General features: G+C 38.9%; 1 protein-coding gene and 1 long non-coding RNA gene across 6 annotated transcripts in view; one reads left to right on the forward strand and one right to left on the reverse strand.

Annotated features, from left to right (window-relative positions):
* The first annotated feature begins 267 nt into the window (after positions 1-267).
* Positions 268-21,062, forward strand: part of LOC141277036 (uncharacterized) — a 56,985-nt gene continuing 36,190 nt past the window's right edge. Inside the window, exon 1 of one of the 2 annotated variants that reach the window (XR_012327661.1) lies at positions 268-594. This is a non-coding gene — a long non-coding RNA (uncharacterized lncRNA). The remainder of the gene's footprint in view (positions 595-21,062) is intronic. The other variant, XR_012327660.1, reaches the window with a different exon arrangement.
* FNDC3A (fibronectin type III domain containing 3A) overlaps positions 9,977-21,062 on the reverse strand; it is a 160,816-nt gene continuing 149,730 nt past the window's right edge. For all 4 annotated transcript variants that reach the window (XM_033843362.2, XM_019936589.2, XM_073795186.1 and 1 more), the window contains one exon: positions 9,977-12,471. In XM_033843362.2, the coding sequence (XP_033699253.1) occupies positions 12,157-12,471 (315 nt within the window). In that variant the 3' untranslated portion in view covers positions 9,977-12,156. The remainder of the gene's footprint in view (positions 12,472-21,062) is intronic.

The raw sequence follows: 21,062 nt of genomic DNA on the forward strand, positions 1-21,062 counted from the left end.
GGAAGAACCTTTGTATTCTATTACAAGGTAATCACTAAAGAGACCTTGCCTATAAGCTTATATTATACATAATGGCCCATCTCTGGGAGCCCTGCCTCCTAGGTAATGAGCATTGAGCTAAAACACCTTTGTTGAGCTCCCGGGAAACATCCTAACCAGGCCCACCTGTGAATGACTGCAGGGAGGAAGAAATGAACATGACCCCTCAGGAGGCTGACTCGGGACCCGGAAGTGTTTGACTTTACTCCCGCCCCTTTTAGTAAAAACGAAGCTTGAATTCTAACTCAGGCAAGACGGTTCACCATCTTGCTCTGCTGGGTTTCTGAGTAAGGTTGCTCAATCTATTGGCCTTTTGTGTGGCGAGCAGTACCAGCTTGGACTTGGTGACGAATTGTGGTGCAGCCGGCCGGGGGCCTTGCTGCTCGTGGCTCCCGGTCCGCTTTGGGGAATTTCCGGGTAAGGCCCTGGCAGCTGCCGGGACCACTTGTCCGGAGGGTCTTCCCTTCAGAATTCCGCAAAACGGCCGTGGCTGCCCCCCGTGCTTGGCAGCTGGAGCAAGGAATCGACGTTTGGGAGCTGACGGGCTACAGTAGGGTAAGTCGCTCCGGTGTGTAAAGCCGGGAACTTTATTTCCGCTCCGTTTGGGGCATTTTCTCCAGAATTAGCCAATTTGTTTTGTATTTGAGTGGGGTAACTGTAAGGAACGGCACCAAAGATGGAGGAGAGCTTAAACAAGCTTTATTTGGGAACGCTCCCGGGCGAGGTTCACTGGTCCGAGAGAAAGGGGCCAGAGAAGTCGCGCCCGGGTGTGGGCGCGAACAAAATTTATAGGGGTGGACGCAGGGGAGGTGCTTGCTGTGTGAAGCAGCACTTTTTTGGTAATCTCTCGGGTGTTGTGTCAATGTCAGGTGTCGGTTGCATCAGCCCTCAGAGCCGTTGGTTCGGCCCCTCGGGGAGCGGGAAGACCAGGGCCGAGTGGTGTGGCAATGTCAGGTGTCGGTTGCATCAGCCTCAGAGCCGTTGGTTCCGCCCCTCGGGGAGCGGGAAGCCGGGGCCGAGTGGTGTGGCAATGTCAGGTGTCGGTTGCATCAGCCACTTTGGCGGGGGTTCCGTCTGGCTCCCTGGGCCTTTCCCCGGACCTGCTGGCCTTACAGTAACGTGCTGGAGAGAGGAAAGAGTTGTTGGACCTTTACCTGATTTGTGAACCGGTTCATTTGTTTCTTTGGATGCCATCATTTGTGTGTGCAGTTTGTTTTGTTTGTCTTGAATTTCTGTCTTCAAAAATGGGAAATGTTTCAACTATCGCAAAAGAAAGTCCTCTGAGGTGCATTTTGGATAAGGGATCTGATTACAGCTGTGAGCCCCTGGGTGAAAGGAAGATGATATTTTATTGAAACAATGTGTAGCCACAGTACCTGTTAGGATCTCCACAAGGGGTTTAGGTAGGGTTATCTTGGGGCCCTGTGCACCATGTACTGCGATACTTGTTGTGTTAATTATGTAATTTAGGGTCTCCTGTGTCATTGGTATATGTAAAACCCCAAGACCAAACTTGAGGGTTTGTTTAGGATTTTCTGTTTGTCCTTTGGGTTTTTTGTTTCATTTTGTTTGATACTCTTTCTCCATTTACAGTCAAATCAGTTTTGTGATATTTAAAACTTTTTTACTAATGTCAAATAGAGGAAAGGAGCAGAAACAAAACAAAACCTGTCTGTTCTTGTCCAAGAGGGGGACATTCCCAGGAAGAAGAGAAAGATTCTACTTGGTTCCTGAAGTCACCAAAAGCTACGAATAGAAATAGAAGTGTTTTTTCCATAAATATTAGTAAAAAAGGGTTTAGCCGTCTAGACAGATGACCTTGATTGGTCCCATCTGCCAGAAACCCAATTGGAATCGAACCTCTTTTGTAACCGAGGGGTTTTACCCGATCAGATCATTGTACCTGATTCATGGCTGAAATTTTGGAATGGGAACTCTGAGGTCCCTGTGTTTGTGTGTTTGTACATGTTAGAGATGTACGGCATTGTCAAAATGAATTTGTAAAAGAGGTCTATTTAATTGGCTTAAAGGAGATGAAGCATTTAAATAAATACTCAGATGTAAAAAGCTGGTCAGAATGAATTTTGCGTTCACATGACCTGGGAAATATTCAGTATTGAATTAATATCTGGTATTAAAGTTGGCTTAAGCTTGTTGGTTTGATTAATATAGGCATGTTTTTAGAGTCATCAGCATTAAGTATAATACTTTTATTGTACCTAGGTTTACTAGAAATCAAATGACATTATTTCTATTACAAAGTTTGTCAGCAAGAAAAATAACCATATGACAGAGCTTTTAAGTAAATAAAATAGAGATAAATGAGGTAAGAGTTTTAGGTAAACTCTATAGGAATAATTGTATTTGGGGAATGTCTATCTAAAATAGTCTCTCCAGAGTTCTGTAACTTGAAACTAAACTAAGTTAAACGAAGAGAATTCATTGAATATCTGGGTCATTTCAAATAGGATAAAATATTAGAGCATTAATTGCTGGGCAGGTCTAAGTTTACCTACCTTTGCCTTCTTAGGAAAGGAAGACTAGAGTGTAAGTTTGTCAGTCAGGAAATGCTGTTATGATACACAGTTTACAATTACTTGCTTGTATTTTTACTAGAGGTGAAGGTTTTAAGGTTAAGAATTATAAGGTAAAATTTCAATATACAAAGTTGTAGGACGTGTGTTTTCAGCAAAGAAGGTATGAGGAATGAAAATGCATTTTATTAAAGGAAGAAGGTGGTTTTGTCCTAGAGCTGGTTGTTTATGAATGGAAAAGAAAGTGAGGGACAGATTAATATGGGTACAGAAAAATTGTGGAAGGATTGTGGAGGAGGAACAGTGAAAGAGTTTTGTGCATGGTCAGGATTGGCTAAGATACGATTGAACTTAATTAAGAAAATGAATTTTAAAGGTAAAGTGGTACTAAACCTGAATTTGGCTCTCTAAGAGGACAAAGGTTTCTTAAAATACCAGACTACTTTGGGTAATTGTGAGTTTCTTTAGGTGATCTGTACTTACCATTGAGATCTTTTATTATCACTGGTTAAAATTTTTTGATATTTTTGACAAAATTCCCAAAGATCAAATTCTAAATGAAGTTCATTTGACCTCTAGCTAACTTTGAGGTTTTCCAAAGGGTCCCTGGAACACCTCAAATTATTTTTTCCATCTCAGAGAGAGGACTATCAAACTAATTAGGCTTATTTAGTATGTTGAACTACATGGGAAGCACGGTCAAATAAGTGGTGATAAAACTTCTTAGATTGTATCATATGGGTAAACGTTATTAATATACACATTTTAGAAATTACATGAAATTCCTAAAATTCTGGTATATCCTGGTAAATGATAAGCAGTCATAATTTTAGTAATTACCTTAAATCGTTGTGTATCACAGCAGTAACCAGGTTTCTTTTCAACTGCATTGTGATCCCTGTTGGTTGATGCTGAAGTAAAAAGGCATCCTTTTAATGGTTAGAAATGATCAATTGCTATTTATTTTACGGTGGCTTTTGAATGACTTTATAGCTATTTTGTCTTCACAAAATAGCGGGGTTTCATCAGCTTCAAAGAGTTGTACATAAAAAAAGGATTGACTAGAGATTCTAAGGAATATTTGTTGCCTCTGTTCAGCAAGAAGTAGCCAGAGCCATTTATATCCCTTTTCCCACAAGATTCTGGAATGGACATTGATAGTGGGGAATTGTAATAGGGAAGAAACCTTGTATTCAATTACAAGTTAATCACTAGAGGGATGTTGCCTGTAAGCTTAAATTATTCATAATGGCCCATCTCTGGGAGCCCTGACTCCCAGGTTCGTGAGCATTAAACGTAAAGGCCTTTGTTTAGCTCACAGGAAACATCCAGACCTGGCCCACCTGTGAAGACTACCTGGAAGGAAGAAATGAACACATCCTCTCCGGAGGCTGACTGGAACCAGGAAATGTTTCACTTTACTCCCCTTTTAGTATAAGATAAACCTTAATCCTAACACAGGCAAGATGGTTCTTTGGGGCCCAAGTCCACCATCTTTGTGGCCTGCTGGCTTTCCAGCTAAAGTCGCTCTTCCTTGTCCCAACAACTCTTGATTTATTGGCCTGTCGTGCAGCGAGCACTACAAGCTTGGACTCTGTAACAGAGCCAACAGCCTAACACGCCACGCATCTGTTTCTTGCTTCCCAAGAGTCTGCCTCGCATCTGGGGGACGGTCCAGAGCAGTCTTCTCTCTTTGATGGCTCACTGTTCCACCAGTTCAAAGCCTGCTTTGATCACACGGCCTCTCTCTAAAGAGCAGATGCTCCCATAATCTCTGAGGCAGGGGAAGAGATAAAATGGAAAGTAGAAGCTTTAAACTGCTGTCTCTGGCTCCAAAGTCTCCCTTCTTGGATTCTGCGAACCGCTTTTGCCCATCGTTGGGCTTGTCAGTGGGGCTGCTAGCGGGTAGGGGAGGGGAAAAGGCACTGGCTCCTTCCTGTCTGCTCATCCCACGACGGCCCCGTGCCCTCCCGGCAGCATGGGCTCCAGTCTGCAGCTTCTCTGGGCACAAACAGAAGCCCTACCATCAGCAGCAGGCAGCAGCCACTTTCAGGAGTCTCAGTCCTGGTGCCCGGGGCTCCTCCTCCAACCTGTTAAGCTTGAAACCCTTAACATCTTTCCTTTGCTCCCAACCCCCAAAGTGGCAGATTTTAAATACGGCTATTACCTCAGTGCCACCTGCTTGCTTTTTCAGTCTTCTAACACTTGTTAACCAAATGCCCAATGTTAAATGATCCGTGTTAAATACCTAGTGTGGCATCTGTTTTCCTGATTGAACCCTAACGAGTACAGGGGTGAATGTCTTTTCTGCTCACACTTCACTGGCTGAAAGTCACCTGGCCAGTCCCAACTTCAGTGTTATGGGGGCGGGTGTGTGGAGAGTGCCCTGAAGGAGAATCAATATTTGGTCAAGAACCATGTGTTTTAGAATTTGAATTATGTGTTCCAGTAACTATTGCTGTGTAAAAAATTTTCCGACTCCTTTGTGGCTTCAGACAACCATTTTATTGTGCCAGTTCTGCAGATCAGGAATTGAGGGATGGCTTGTCTCTACCCCATGATGACTGGGGCCTCAGCTGTAAAGCCCCAAAGGCTGGGAGACAGTTGGGGGCTGGCGTCATCTGAAAGCTCATTCACTCGCTGGCCTGGGCCCAGGAGATGTGAGGACTAAGGGCACCTGCCCCGGGAGGCTGCAGCCTTCTGCACTTTGTCATTTAATGATACATCTTGGCTTTCTTTCCAGATTGGTAAATAGAAGGCTACTGTAATCTTTTTGCTATAGCTGCATAGTATTCAGTTGTATTGGATGTACAGTTTATTTAACCAGTCTCCCATTTTTGCTCATTTAGGTCATTTCCAGTCTTTTGCTGTTACAAACACGTCTGCAATGAATAGTGGTGTCTAATGTGTCACATGTGGGTGTAGATGAATATTTGTCAGTGAATTCGCCTCCTCAGAGTATAAACAATATGTAATTTCCCTTCATAGGGACTGTACAGCTTAAGCTATACCGGCGATGTCTTGTTTTTCTATACTTACCAATATAGTGTGTAATTCAAGTTTTGCATTTTTGCCAATGAGAGTGAAAATGGTTTTTCTGTGTTTTTAGTTTGTGTTCCTTTTGTGTGTGAGATTGAGTTCTTTGTATTTCCTTTTATGTGAACTGCCTGTTTTTATATTGGGTTATTAATCCTTTCATCTCCATATTTCAGAACTTACTACATTTTCCTATGTTAGAGAGAGTAGATTAGCCCTTTTCTGGGATATGTGCGCAAGTATTTTTTCCTGGTTTGCTATTTGCTTTTTTTTTTCATATGCAGAAGTCTTTATTTTTATGGCATTTAAATGATCAGCCTTTTTGTGACTTTTGTATCTTGAGGCACAAAAGGTCACCACCACTCCAGGATTATAAAGGAGTATTCCCACATCTTCTCATTTATTTGGTTTCATTGTTTACATTTAAATTCATTTGGCATTCATCCTGGTGTAAGGTGTGAGATACGGATCCAACTTTAATTTTTAGGTTGCTACCCAGTTGTACCAATATCATTTATTGACTTGATCATTTTTACTCCATTGACTTGAGGTGTCAGCTTTATCAAGTATTAAATTCTTCTATGTACTTGGGACTACGGGCTTTCTATTCTGTCCTTTAATTTTTTTGTACTGGTATTATCAGTTATGAAATCTTTATAATTTAGTGCAGCTAATCCCCTCTCATTGCTCTTTTTCAGGGTCTTTCTATTTTTATTTTCCCCAATGAATGGCAGTATTATACTCATTTATTTACAGTGGATTTATAGTATCTTTTAAAATTTGGTGTCCTGTTAAAAAAAAAGTTAATGATATTGTTATAAACTGCGTGTGCTCTTTCTAGAATAATGTGTACTCTCTGGACCCTTTGTAGTTTTACACTCCTCACCCCTCTGAGGTCATTTTGAGCCAGATTTACAGTGAATAGATTCCAAGTTTTTCATAGCATGACTGGATACTAGACTTCCTGCTGGTTTTAATGGTCTGAATCAAAATTTAGAGAATCACAAATTAATTCTGTTAGTATTACTGCTTGAGCATTAATACATGAATTTTCCTCAAATGTTTTTTTAGGTTGCTTTTCAGAATATAGGCTCTGAGGAAAAAGGTCTTATATTACTGTATATGAACATTTCTTACTACACAGCTGCTGTCGTTGGTAAACTGAAACTGTAAAACGTAATTTCCTCTCCAAGACCACCGGGTCATCCTAGAAACATTAAGAGTCAGAGAGGGGCTTCCCTGGTGGCGCAGTGGTTAGGAATCCACCTGCCAATGCAGGGGACACGGGTTCGATCCCTGGTCCAGGAAGATCCCACATGCCGCGGAGCAACTAAGCCCGTGCGCCCCAACTACTGAGCCTGTGCTCTAGAGCCCGTGAGCCACAACTGCTGAGCCCGCGTGTCGCAACTAATGAAGCCCACGCACCTAGAGCCCGTGCTCCGCAACAAGAGAAGCCACCACAATGAGAAGCCCGCGCACTGCAACCCCCGACTCACTGCAACTAGAGAAACCCCATGCGCAGCAACAAAGACCCAATGCAGCGGAAGATAATAAATAAATAAATAAATAAATAAAATTAAAAAAAAAAAAGTCAGAGAGAGCTGATAACTTAGGCTTGGGCAGGCCAAATCATTTAATAGCTATCAATGACATCCATAAAGATTCAGTTGTACCATGCACAACGCACCGACTCAAAGGAGTAGGAACGCCCAAGGAGGTCTGGGAAGTCTGAAAAGGAAGTGAGAAGTTGGTCTGTGTCCTTAGAAACATGGACTTAAGTGAATTTATTTTATTGACTCAATGTCCAGGAGTCTCTAGTCGTGTGCTTTCTGTATATCAGTCTTTAGGAATGTCTTATAATCCCTTCTAGAAACTGAGGTGAAAAATTCACAGAAAACCAGCCATCTTAAAGTGAGCATTTCAGTGGCTTTTAGTACATTCACAACGTTGTGCAACACCCACCTACGTCTGTCAAGTTCCAAAACATTTCCCAAATACAACTCCATACCCATTACGCAGTTTTTCCCCATTTCTCCCTCCTTCCAGCTCTTGGCAACTACTAACCTATCTTTATGGATTTACTTAGTCTTGATATTGCCTATGAATGCAGTCACACAATATGTGACTGGCTGTGTCTAGTTTCGTTCACTTCGCATGTTTTTGAGCTTCATCCACATTGTAGCTATATTCCCTTTTTGGACAAGTTAGCTTCTCTCATTTGTGGATGAATGAGTATTTAAGAGAATGGGTTATTCCTACGGCAGGGTGGAGGCTCAAAATGGGAATCAGTGTAGCAAAGGATGATATTCTAGAGAAAAGAAATTAGAGCTTCGTGTTTAATCTGTCTGATACGCCTGTACCAGTCTCCTAGTCTGTTTTCTTTCTGTTCAATACTTAGTGGGCTGTGGGCTGTTTTGGATGTGGGGAAGTGTTCAGCACAATGCCTGGCATACAGGAAGCTCTCAGTAAATGCTATCATAAATGCAATATTAAAGTCAACTATTATTTTGATTTCCTTCTTAGAATTCTGGGAGACAGTAGAGGGTAGTGGTCAAGTGTGGGAGCACTAGACCAATCACATGGGTTCAAACCTCAATCTCAGCTCTGTCACCTATTAGCCATGTGATCTTTGGCAGATGCTTGTTGCTCCGTGTTTCAGTTTATACTTAATGGAGCAATTAAGAGGATTATGAAATAACTAAGGTAAAGCCCTGAAAACAACACCTAGCACACACTGAGTGGCCAATAGACGCTATTAGGATTTGAATGGTCATGCGGCTTTAAAATCTATCCAGTTTTGAAACTTTTCTCTTGGCAAATTTCCCATAGCATCCTGTCACATAAGATGAAAAATAGTCCTTATAGCATCTAAACATTTGAAGGCACCACTCCATACACTGTAGGTTTGCTGATCCCAACTATTAAAATCTTAGTTGTTCTCTCAACTTCCCCTTTAAGAGTGTAAGAGAGAAAATAACAAATGAATAAAGGGATACTCTTGAGGGCATATAGATTATCCTAAAACTGTATATTTAAAAAGCGTTTAAAAAATACAAGGCACTATCATCACCTATGTTGATGGTAGGTGATTAGATTGTAGGAAGACTGGTGTTAGATTTTGGGGACCCATTTCCTCTTGCAGTCTGTTTGCCTAATTGAGCCACCATACACAAGGGATCCTCCTGCAGAGAATCTGTTCATGATGATGATGGTAAGGTACTTGCGTTGGAAACCAACCCACAAAATGCTCAAGTACAACGTGTAATACTCCTATTTCCAATCTGCAGAAAAGAGGTGATAGGTAAGTCAGTATCATATTGTTCTCAAGGCTGGATTCCAACTCAGTTGCTTCCATGGAGTGATGCTCCTACATCCAAAGTTTATCTCCTCTTCCCCAGCCTAACACTGTAAACTTTACTGTGGTGCCTGCAGTTGTGGCAATTAGAGATCCACTTGGATTTTTTTTTGTTTAATTAATTTTATTTTCATTTTTGGCTGCTTTGGGTCTTCGTTGCTGCGCGTGGGCTTTCTCTAGTTGCAGCGAGTGGGGGCGACTCTTCGTTGTGGTGCGTGGGCTTCTCTTGTTGCGGAGCATGGGCTCTAGAGCACAGGCTCAGTAGTTGTGGCTCATGGGCTCTAGAGCGCAGGCTCAGTAGTTGTGGTGCACGGGCTCAGTTGCTCCGTGGCATGTGGGATCTTCCCGGACCAGGGCTCGAACCTGTGTCCCCTGCATTGGCAGGCAGATTCTTAACCACTGTGCCACCAGGGAAGCCCCACTTGGATTTTAAAAAGCAGTGTATCCCTGGATGAGGTCTGTGGGATGGAAATTTTAAAGAGATTGAGGAGGAATGTTGAATGTCTTGGTGCATGTGAGAACTTTCTGGTGTGGTATTAAGTAGATGGGAACGTTGAACTTTCTGGTGGAGAGCAGACCTGGGGGCAGATTGCAGTGCCAGTAATAGGAAGGTTCTGGGCCCCTGTAGGTGGGAAAGAGAAGGTACTAGGAAGTAGGTAAAGAATGCAGGATAGGTGAGGCATGGTCCGATTTTCTTTCCAATGGGAAGTTTACCTCAGACCCATCCTTATTCATTAGATATATTGTTTCCTTTATATATATATATATATATATATATATATATATATATATATACACACACACACGCACACATATATAAAAGAATACATATAATGTGCAACAGAATCGGTCACTAGGATAAAACTTGACCTTCTTGAATATGGATCCTCTCATGTTGACGATTTAAATATTTTGAGAAAACTGTTGTAAGCCAACTGCAAGAGGGGAGACCTTAACATTTCATTTTCCAAAAGAGGCAGCAAATAATGTTTATGAATACAATAAACACATCTCAAAAAAGAATGATACAACTTTTATTTTCCATGGATTTAAAGATATTTTTGCTACATAGTTTATGTATTTTTATGAGATTATATTTTTTCATTTGTATGAAGTTCAACCTTATACAATTTCAAGGTGATACGTTTGGTAGTGTATCTATAATCTTTAAAAAGTTTTTAGAGTTTTTGGAATGTACAGTATATGAGGTAAAATCAAGATTACATTAAAAATTGTTTCTCCTCTGCACTAATTTTGCAGTGAAGCTCAAATGGCAAGTACACTATTAAATGACATTTACTATCAAAAATAGGAGTTCATTTGAGTTACTATGAAAAACATAAGCCACTGCAACTGCCACAGTGGCACATTTTACAATTTTAGACATTCAACTATATAGAAATCTCTGGGCTATTACACTCAAACTCATTTGTACTGCCAAATGTGGCACTTTTAAGAAGTTTCTAGAAAACAATCTCAATCACTGTTTTGGGGGAAGTTAGCCTACACATAAGAGATTAAATTTAAATAAAATGTAAACATACAGTATTTTATAGTGACAGATCATTCTTACCACTTGGGAAGGCCAAGTTTATCCATTTCTTTTTTGAACAAAGGTTAATGTTTTTTCTACAGCACAGATCATTTGACATAAAACAATTATAATACATGCTCATTCTAATATAAGAAACTCTTCAGAGATCTTCAAAGCACAAAACATACGTCCTTTTTTTCAAAGACTGACAGAAGTGCTTAGTAATCACTAAACTGCTAACCTCAGCAACTAAAAATTAGTGACTCGCTATCCTAAAATTCAAATAATAAATTAAAAAGTCTAGTTACAAGTGTTTCACAGATAACAGATGTGATAAAACAAGAATTTTAGATAGTTTCATTACAAACTATTATTACTGGCAGTCATGGACATCTATGCAAGATGTACAATGTGATACTTGACAAAATTCAATCTGATCACCCAATAACTCACAAATGCAAGCTCACAAAACATTAACGAATTATGTAATTGCAAAGTGCTCTAATGCAACATTAACCACATGCAATCAACAACTGGAACAGTATCCAAACAGACATTACATTAAACATTAGTTTTTCAAGAAAGAAAGCAGCTTGAAGTTTACTGGTGCAAATTAATTTTGTCTTCGGATTTGGTGCCCCAAACAAAAGGTTAGGTTTGATTATGAATTCTGATGGTGATGGCAGTAGTTATGGGAGAAGCAGCAAAACTTATGGGAGTTCTTCAAAATTAGCCTGTACCAGATAGATGGAGTGAGAGTGAGTGAGTGTGTGTGTGTGTGTGTATATATTTCTACACTTGGTATATATAAAGCCATATATGTACGTGCATGTCCTTATACACACACATATAGTTCAAAGGCTCACAAAACCAAATTAAATAGGTTTGAAGTTCAGAATTATGATTACTTTTAAAAAGTACGTAAAAGCCCTCTGTTCTTTTCCATGTTCTCAAGACCTGAAGATGGGTTTTTGAGTAAACATTAAAATACTTTTAGGCCAAGTAAACTGTATGTGCTTTCAAGTGACTTACCTGTGAATTCATGAATATATACTTATAATGAAGAACTCCACATTTATCAAACAAGAAGCTTCTTTTTCCCATGCATATTCTTTCATCCAGTTTTTGTCTGCTAAGCTCCTCCAGTTATTCATCATAATCCCACTTACCAAATTAAGACAAATGAGGAGGTAGAAATATAGCACTAGATTGCTTTCACAGCATCATACTTTAACATTTTTATATAGCATGTTAGTGTAAATTTTAATCATTCTGAATTTTTCACTAGGTAATAATTAAAACAAACAGATCAGGTTGTCACTGTTACACTCATGCTGACTGGTCAAAGTATCAATTATATATTGTTGCCTCTCAGAAAGTTTGTTTCACAAGAAGGCATGTCAAAAAAAGAAAAAAAGAAAAGAAAAGAAAAAGAGCCCCAACCGAACAAAAAACCGAAACGTGCTATTTCTGTGGCTTGCATTCTAATAAGGTGCCAGCCTCTACCTAACAATATAAGCATTAAAAATGGCAAAAATGATATACTATAGTCTCAATGCCAGTGCTAAATGTCACTGATTTTGTAAAAGCAATACAGAAATAATTTTAGTACATGACAAAATAAAATGTAATACAATATTAAAAATAAAGTTATATTTTCACTTGATTACAAAGTACTGAATGATAAAGGCAATCAAAATGGAAAAGAAAGCAAACAGCACAAGGATGACGGCTGCACACTGCTCGTCACTGAGTGCCCGCCGGGTCCTCGTGCTTTCCACAGTGTCTCTGTTGGTGCTGGCTGGTGGTTCAGTCCTCTGAGAGATGAAGAGCACTGTTGTGCTGTAGGGGCCTACGAGGTCCTGATGCCCCACAGGGTCTTGGCACTGGCGAATGGCACACACACGGAAACGATATTCACAGTTCAGCTGAAGGCTTGAATACCGGAATGAAGAGTCAGGCCCTTTGTAAATCTGATAGTAAGACATTAGAAAAAGAATTATATGGGAAGGCTGGGTAGAAAATCTATGTTAAAACTGGCTAGTTTTAGAATTATTTTTGACATGGAAGCTAGTGAGTGCCACTGCTTGTATCTTTTAAATGACATTTTAAAAATACCTATCCATTAAAGAACTCAACTGTTTGCTGTATAATGGCTGGAGAAATCTGAAAAGTAAGGATGTGATATCTACCCTCACAGAGCTTACAGACCAGCTGAAGAGTGAAGATGTGTCCCCAGAACAGCTAGAGAACAAGCAAAATCAGCCCACGGGCATTTCTCTGGTTTCAGCAAATGTAAGAAGTCAGACTTCTGTGAAATCATTCCATGAAAGGAGGAACAGTGTCTAACCTTGCTCTCCCATGATATCTTTGTATAACTGGTTTCTGTAAAGTTTCAAACAGATCTGCTAAATGAAACAATAAGTGAAAAAGGAGAGCTCTCTGTAGGTGTCTATGGCAAATCATTTTATAAACTTTAAAAGGAGAGATCCCTTAGAATCAAAGAATGGGATTTTAAAACCCAGCTCCTCTGGCTCATCCCTTAGAAGGGAAATAACAAGAATGGAATTCCATAGATTTTTCAAGAGAGTGTGCTAGTGATTGAGAGGATATGTACTGGAACTGGGGTCCAAGCTCTGCTCTACCACTGCACACTCCTCCAGGACATAATAGTTATCTTGTACGGTAATTATGAGAATGAAATAGACTAATACTTGTTAAAGCACTTCTTAGCACAGTGCCCAGCATATAGTGAGTGCTCAATATATGGAAGCTATCACTTCCACTACTGCACCCCTTCACTCATTCTCTAAATGAAAAGACCAAGACTCAGTGATTTCCCAGTTGAGTTTCCCCAGCTAGTTGGTGGGTTATATTAAGAGATCAACCAAAACCTGTGGGCTAGCATTCCCTCAAGCAATTTTAGTAGCCTCAGTTGTATCTGTGTTGTAAATCTACATTTTTACATACTGGTTTGCTTCCAAAGGAGAAAGGTAAGATCTTTCCCTCATTTTTGTGTCTCCAGAATATAGCATATAATAGGTACTTAATGAAAGGCCAGTAAATTAGTACTGTGTATACATCAAAATGTATATCAGAAGATACTGAGAAGATATATAAATGAACCTTTACTGAAAAAGTAAGCTTTAAGACAAATCTTAAAAAACTGCGGAATATGAGTTAGTTCTGAAGATGCATATGAGCATTTCAGGAAGTGAGAATGTAGAAATGATTTATGTCTCAGCGACAGTAAAAGGATGAACTTAAGTATATCAGAAGACTGTATTAGAAAGCAGTGTGAAACAGTATACATACAATGAAGTCAATTTAGTAAAAATAAAAAATATGTATTTGTCTTATGGGTATAATGGGTGATACTTATTTTTGTCTTTAAAATTTTCTTTACTTTCCATTTGTCTCCAAATGAGCGTGGTAATGTGATCAGGAAAAAAAACTCAACAAATGGCATGAGGGTGATAGGTGAAGAGATTTGACATTGAAAGGAAGAATATGTTAATACACTAGTTGGAAATTTAAGTTTAATTCTACAGGGGCCACTGTAGTGTGTGATATTTAAACTGTTTAAGGAATCCTGATCATAAGGCTGAGAGGGATTGAGGGAGTTGGGCAGGACAAGGGCTCTTGCTGAATTATGAGGCCCTGGTATAATTTTCATGGATCACTTAAAAAGTGACTTTTTATTTTAATAAAAGTTGGCAGGCAAAAAAAAAAAAAAGTCTTCCAAGAGTTTAAAGCTTGGGGACCAAAATGATGTTAGTGTTTATGATCCTGACGAATGAGGAAGAAGTTGGAGAGGAGAGACTGGGAAGGAAGACGATGAGATCAAATTTTCAATTTTGTTTTAGATGTTGGGAAGATATCTAAACAGGGAGACATCCTATAGGTAACTGTAGACTCAGGACTGAAGAAAACAGATACATCTGCTAGAGCTGATTTTAAAAGTTTTATAGATCTAAGTGAAGCTATTCTAAAAGTCTCAAGCTCAAGATAAGCTGGGTTAGGCCTTAGAATGAGAAATAAGAATTAAAATGAGTAACACCATTTCCACCACCCCCTTTCATATTGACAAGATAAATTCTGTGACCCTAATAAACAAGAGGGCAAGTAAAAACTCTAATAAATTTATAATGTTTTGGTCCATAGCTATTGCTCACAGATAGTATTACATACAATTAAAACAGAAGAAAAACTAAAATATCCCCTTTATATTTGCTATCAATAACTATCCATTTACTTAGGCAGAATGTGGCAAATATAAATTAATGCAGATTTGTAGTTAAGAGGATGGCAGGTAAGACATTAATGTTTTCACTTTCTTTGCACTTTAACTGAGAAATGCAGACTAAAACTTAAGCTTGGAAAGTCTGTGCATATCTAGCTGGCCAAGAACTTTGAAACAGTACACCACCTGCAACAGAATTTACAGGAAACCTTTATAGAAAGCTTATCGAGTTTCATAAATTGGTATTTATCCTTACTTTAGCTTTGTGAATATATTTACACCATGGAGAAAATAACAACTGTGGAATTGGGGCCAATAAGACTGAAATCACTATTTTACCTATTTATATCTACCTCTATATCTACATTCTAAAAATCTATTTGGTTGGTGAGATTAATTTACCAAATACCCATACTAAAATTCAAGACAGTCCTTGTTGTTACCTTTTAAGGACAAGTATACATGTTTACTACCAAAGACAACCACTTTTGAAGCGTCATTATAGAGGAACAAATTCTGTTTATTTCTACTTTCTGTGTACATTACATATCCACAGTCTTATCTTATAATGAGTCATAATACAGTCTGTATTATTTATAGAAATTAGTGTAAGACAGTGATTTCAGCAATACATTACTATTAGACTGAATGCAGACTTACTCAAAACTTTCCTAAGATTTATTATAGATTTGACTGCATTTAAAAGTAATTAGAGTTGACCCTTGGACAACACGGGTTTGAACTGTAAGCGTCCACTTATACACAGATTTTTTTTCAATAAGTACAATCTACAGTACTACACAACCAGAGGCTGGCCAAATCCATGAACGTGGAACAGCGAACACGGAGGGCTGACCGTAAAGTTCTATGTGGTTTTTCCACTGCACCGGGGAAAAACCCTTGTGGTGTTCAAAGGTCAACTGTATTCATTAAGACAAATAATAAGGCATATGTTGTCATATAATTTGGCACATATGGTCACATAATGTGATCCTTCTGTAACTTATGAATGTATTATTGCAAATAATTATTTCCTAGTGATCAATAAATGAAGGGGACAGTAAAAACCCTCAAAAACAACTGAATATGGACAAATAACCACGTAATTCGTCTCTACCATTCTTCCCCTCTATTATTGTCCAGGGAGTTGTAAGTGAACTTGGAGCTTTTAGAGCAATCTTTTTTTTGAATTTAATTTTTTTTTTATACAGCAGGTTCTTATTAGTCATCAATTTTATACACATCAGTGTATACATATCAATCCCAATCGCCCAATTCAGCACACCACCATCCCCACCCGCCACTGCTTTCCCCCCTTGGTGTCCATACGTTTGTTCTCTACATCTATGTCTCAACTTCTGCCCTGCAAACCGGTTCACCTGTACCATTTTTCTAGGTTCCACATATATACGTTAATATACGATATTTGTTTTTCTCTTTCTGACTTACTTCATTCTGTATGACAGTCTCTAGATTCATCCACATCTCTACAAATGACCCAGTTTCGTTCCTTTTTATGGCTGAGTAATATTCCATTGCATATATGTACCAAATCTTTATCCATTCGTCTGTCGATGGGCATTTAGGTTGCTCCCATGACCTGGCTATTGTAAATAGTGCTGCAATGAACATTGGGGTGCATGTGTCTTTTTGAACTATGGTTTTCTCTGGGTATACGCCCAGTAGTGGGATTGCTGGGTCATATGGTAGTTCTGTTTTTAGTTTTTTAAGGAACCTCCATACTGTTCTCCATAGTGGCTGTATCAGTTTACATTCCCACCAACAGTGCAAGAGGGTTCCCTTTTCTCCACACCCTCTCCAGCATTTCTTGCTTTGTAGGTTTTCTGATGATGCCCATTCTAATCAGTGTGATGTGATACCTCATTGTACTTTTGATTTGCATTTCTCTAATAATTAGTGATGTTGAGCACCTTTTCATGTGCTTCTTGGCCATCTGTATGCCTTCTTTGGAGAGACGTCCATTTAGGTCTTCTGCCCATATTAGGATTGGGTTTTTTTTTTAATATTGAGCTGCATGAGCTGTTTATATATTTTGGAGATTAATCCTTGGTCCAATGATTCGTTTGCAAACATTTTCTCCCATTCTGAGGGTTGTCTTTTTGTCTTGTTTATGGTTTTCTTTGCTGTGCAAAAGCTTTGAAGTTTCATTAGGTCCCATTTGTTTATTTTTAAATTTCCATTACTCTAGGAGGTGTATCAAAAAATATCTTGCTATGATTTATGTCAAAGAGTGTTCTTCCTATGTTTTCCTCTAAGAGTTTTATAGTGTCCATTCTTACATTCAGGTCTCGAATCCATTTTGAGTTTACGTCTGTGTATGGTGTGAGGGAGTGCTCTAATTTCATTCTTTTACATGTAGCTGTCCAGTTTTCCCAGCACCACTTATTGAAGAGACTGTCTTTTCTCCATTGTATATCCTTGCCTCCATTGTATATCCTTGCCTCCTTAGTCATAGATTAGTTGACCATAGGTGCGTGGGTTTATCTCTGGGCTTGCTATCTTGTTCCATTGATCTATATTTCTGTTTTTGTGCCAGTACCAATATTGTCTTGATTACTGCAGCTTCATAGTACAGTCTGAAGTCAGGGAGTCTGATTCCTCCAGCTCCATTTTTTTCCCTCAAGACTGCTTTGGCTATTTGGGGTCTTTTGTGTCTCCATACAAATTTTAAGATTTTTTGTTCTAGTTCTGTAAAAAGTGCCATTGGTAATTTGATAGGGATTGCATTGAATCTGTACATTGCTTTGGGTAATATAGTCATTTTCACAATATTGATTCTTCCAATCCAAGAACATGGTATATCTCTCCATCTGTTGGTATCATCTTTAATTTCTTTCAACAGTGTCTTATAGTTTTCTGAATACAGGTCTTTTGTCTCCCTAGGTAGGTTTATTCCTAGGTATTTTATTCTTTTTGTTGCAGTGGTAAATGGGAGTGCTTCCTTAATTTCTCTTTCAGATTTTTCATCATTAGTGTATAGGAATGCAAGAGATTTCTGTGCATTAATTTTGTATCCTGCAACTTTACCAAATTCATTGATTAGCTCTAGTAGTTTTCTGGTGGCATCTTTAGGATTCTCTATGTATAGTATCATGTCATCTGCAAACAGTGACAGTTTTACTACTTCTTTTCCAATTTGTATTCCTGTTATTTCTTTTTCTTCTCTGATTGCCATGGCTAGGACTTCCAAAACTATGTTGAATGACAGTGGTGAGAGTGGACATCCTTGTCTTGTTCCTGATCTTAGAGGAAATGCTTTCAGTTTTTCACCATTGAGAATGATGTTTGCTGTGGGTTTGTCATATATGGCCTTTACTATGTTGAGATAGGTTCCCTCTATGCCCACCTTCTGGAGAGTTTTTATCATGAATGGGTATTGAATTCTGTCAAAAGCTTTTTCTGCATCTATTGAGATGATCATATGGTTTTTATTCTTCAAATTAATATGGTGTATCACATTGATTGATTTGCGTATACTGAAGAATCCTTGCATCCCTGGGATAAATCCCACTTGATCATGCTGTATGATCCTTTTAATATGTTGTTGGATTCTGTTTGCTAGCAGTTTGTTGAGGATTTTGCGTGTATATTCATGAGCGATATTGGTCTGTAATTTTCTTTTTTTGTAGTATCTTTGTCTGCTTTTGGTATCAGGGTGACGGTGGCCTCACAGAATGCATCTGGGAGTGTTCCCTCCTCTGCAATGTTTTGGAAGAGTTTGAGAAGGATGGGTGTTAGCCCTTCTCTGAATATTTGATAGAATTCACCTGTGAAGCCATCTGGGCCTGGACTTTTGTTTGTTGGAAGATTTTAATCACAGTTTCAATTCATTACTTGTGACTGGTCTGTTCATTTTCTATTTCTTCCTGGTTCAGTCTTGGAAGGTTATACCTTTCTAAGAATTTGTCCATTTCTTCCAGGTTGTCCACTTTGTTGGCATAGAGTTGTTTGTAGTAGTCTCTCAGGATGCTTTGTATTTCTGCGGTGTTTGTTGTAACTTCTCCTTTTCCATTTCTAATTTTATTGATTTGAGTCCCCTCCCTCTTTTTCTTGATGAGTCTGGCTAATGGTTTATCAATTCTGTTTATCTTCTCAAAGAAACAGCTTTTAATTTTATTGATCTTTGCTATTGTTTTCTTTGTTTCTATTTCATTTATTTTCTGCTCTGATGATTTCCTTCCTTCTGCTAACTTTGGGTTTTGTTTGTTCTTCTTTCTCTAGTTCCTTTAGATGTAAGGTTAGGTTGTTTATTTGAGATGCTTCTTGTTTCTTGAGGTAGGCTTGTATAGCTATAAATTTCCCTCTTCGAACTTCTTTTGCTGCATCCCATAGGTTTTGGATCATGTGTTTTGTCATTTGTCTCTAGGTATTTTTTGATTTTCTCTGTGATTTCTTCAGTGATCTCTTGGTCATTTAGTAACGTACTGTTTAGCCTCCATATGTGTGTGTGTGTTTTACGTTTTTTCCCCCTGTAATTGATTTCTAATCTCATAGTGTTGTGGTCAGAAAAGATGCTTGACATGATTTCAATTTTCTTAAATTTACTGAGGCTTGACCTGTGACCCAAGATGTGACCTATCCTGGAGAATGTTCCGTGCACACTTGAGAAGAAAGTGTAATCTGTTTTTGGATGGAATGTCCTATAAATATCAATTAAATCTATCTGGTCTGTTGTGTCATTTACAGCTTGTGTTTCCTTATTTATTTTCTGTTTGGATGATCTGTCCATTGGTGTAAGTGAGGTGTTAAAGTCCCCCACTATTATTGTGTTACTGTCGATTTCCTCTTTTACGGCTGTTAGCAGTTGCCTTATGTATTCAGGTGATCCTATGTTGGGCGCATATATATTTATAATTGTTGTATCTTCTCCTTGGATTGATCCCTTGATCATTATGTAGTGTCATTCTTTATTTTAAAATCTATTTTATCTGATATGAGTATTGCTACTCCAGCTTTCTTTTGATTTCCATTTGCATGGAATATCTTTTTCCATCCCCTCACTTTCAGTGTGAATATGTCCCTAGGTCTGAAGTGGGTCTCTTGTAGACAGCATATATATGGGTCTTGTTTTTATATCCATTCAGCAAGCCTGTGTCCTCTGGTTGGAGCATTTAATCCATTCACGTTTAAGGTGATTATCGATATGTATGTTCCTATTACCATTTTCTTAATTGTTTTGGGTTTGTTTTTGTAGGTCCTTTTCTTCTTTTGTGTTTCCCACTTAGAGAAGTTCCTTTAGCATTCGTTGTAGAGCTGGTTTGGTGGTGCTGAATTCTCTTAGCTTTTGCTTGTCTGTAAAGCTTTTTATTTCTCCATCGAATCTGAATGAGATCCTTGCCCGGTAGAGTAATCTTGGTTGTAGGTTCTTCCCTTTCTTTCATCACTTTAAGTATATCATGCCACTCCCTTCTGGCTTGTAGAGTTTCTGTTGAGAAATCAGCTGTTAACCTTATGGGAGTTCCCTTGTATGTTATTTGTCATTTTTCCCTTGCTGCTGCTTATCCTGTATGGGACTTGCTGCGCTTCCTGGACTTGGGTGGCTATTTCCTTTCCCATGTTAGGGAAGTTTTCGACTATAATGTCTTCAAATATTTTCTCGGGTCCTTTATCTCTCTCTTCTTCTTCTGGGACCCCTATAATGCGAATGTTGTTGTGTTTAATGTTGTCCCAGAGGTCTCTTAGGCTGTCTTCATTTCTTTTCATTTTTTTCTTTATTCTGTTCCATGGCAGTGAATCCACCATTTGGTCTTCCAGGTCACTTATCCGTTCTTCTGCCTCCGTTATTCTGCTATTGATTCCTTCTAGTGTAGTTTTCATTTCAGTTATTGTGTTGTTCACCTACCTCTTTGTTTGTTCTTTAATTCTTCTAGATCTGTGTTAAACATTTCTTGCATCTTCTCGACCTTTGCCTCCATTCTTTTTCCGAGGTCCTGGATCATCTTCACTATCATTATTCTGAATTCGTTTTCTGGAAGGTTGCCTCTCTCCACTTCATTTAGTTGTTTTACTGGGGTTTTATCATGTTCCTTCATGTGGTATGTAGCACTCTGCCTTTTCATCTCATCTGTCTTTCTGTGAATGTGGTTTTTGTTCCATAGGCTCTGCAGTACTGTAGTTCTTCTTGTTTCTGCTGTCTGTCCTCTGGTGGATGAGGCTATCTCTAGAGCAATTCTGAAATTTCCGGTGCTTAAGCACCACTTGGAACTTAAGAACAAAGAAACAAAACCAGCAAAAGAAAAACAGAGTTGTGGGTTCCACTCCTAGACATTCAGATTTATTTGGTCTGCAGGCCACTCTGAG

This window comes from Tursiops truncatus, chromosome 18 (genome assembly GCF_011762595.2).
Source record: "Tursiops truncatus isolate mTurTru1 chromosome 18, mTurTru1.mat.Y, whole genome shotgun sequence".
Taxonomy (NCBI): Eukaryota; Metazoa; Chordata; class Mammalia; order Artiodactyla; family Delphinidae; genus Tursiops; species Tursiops truncatus.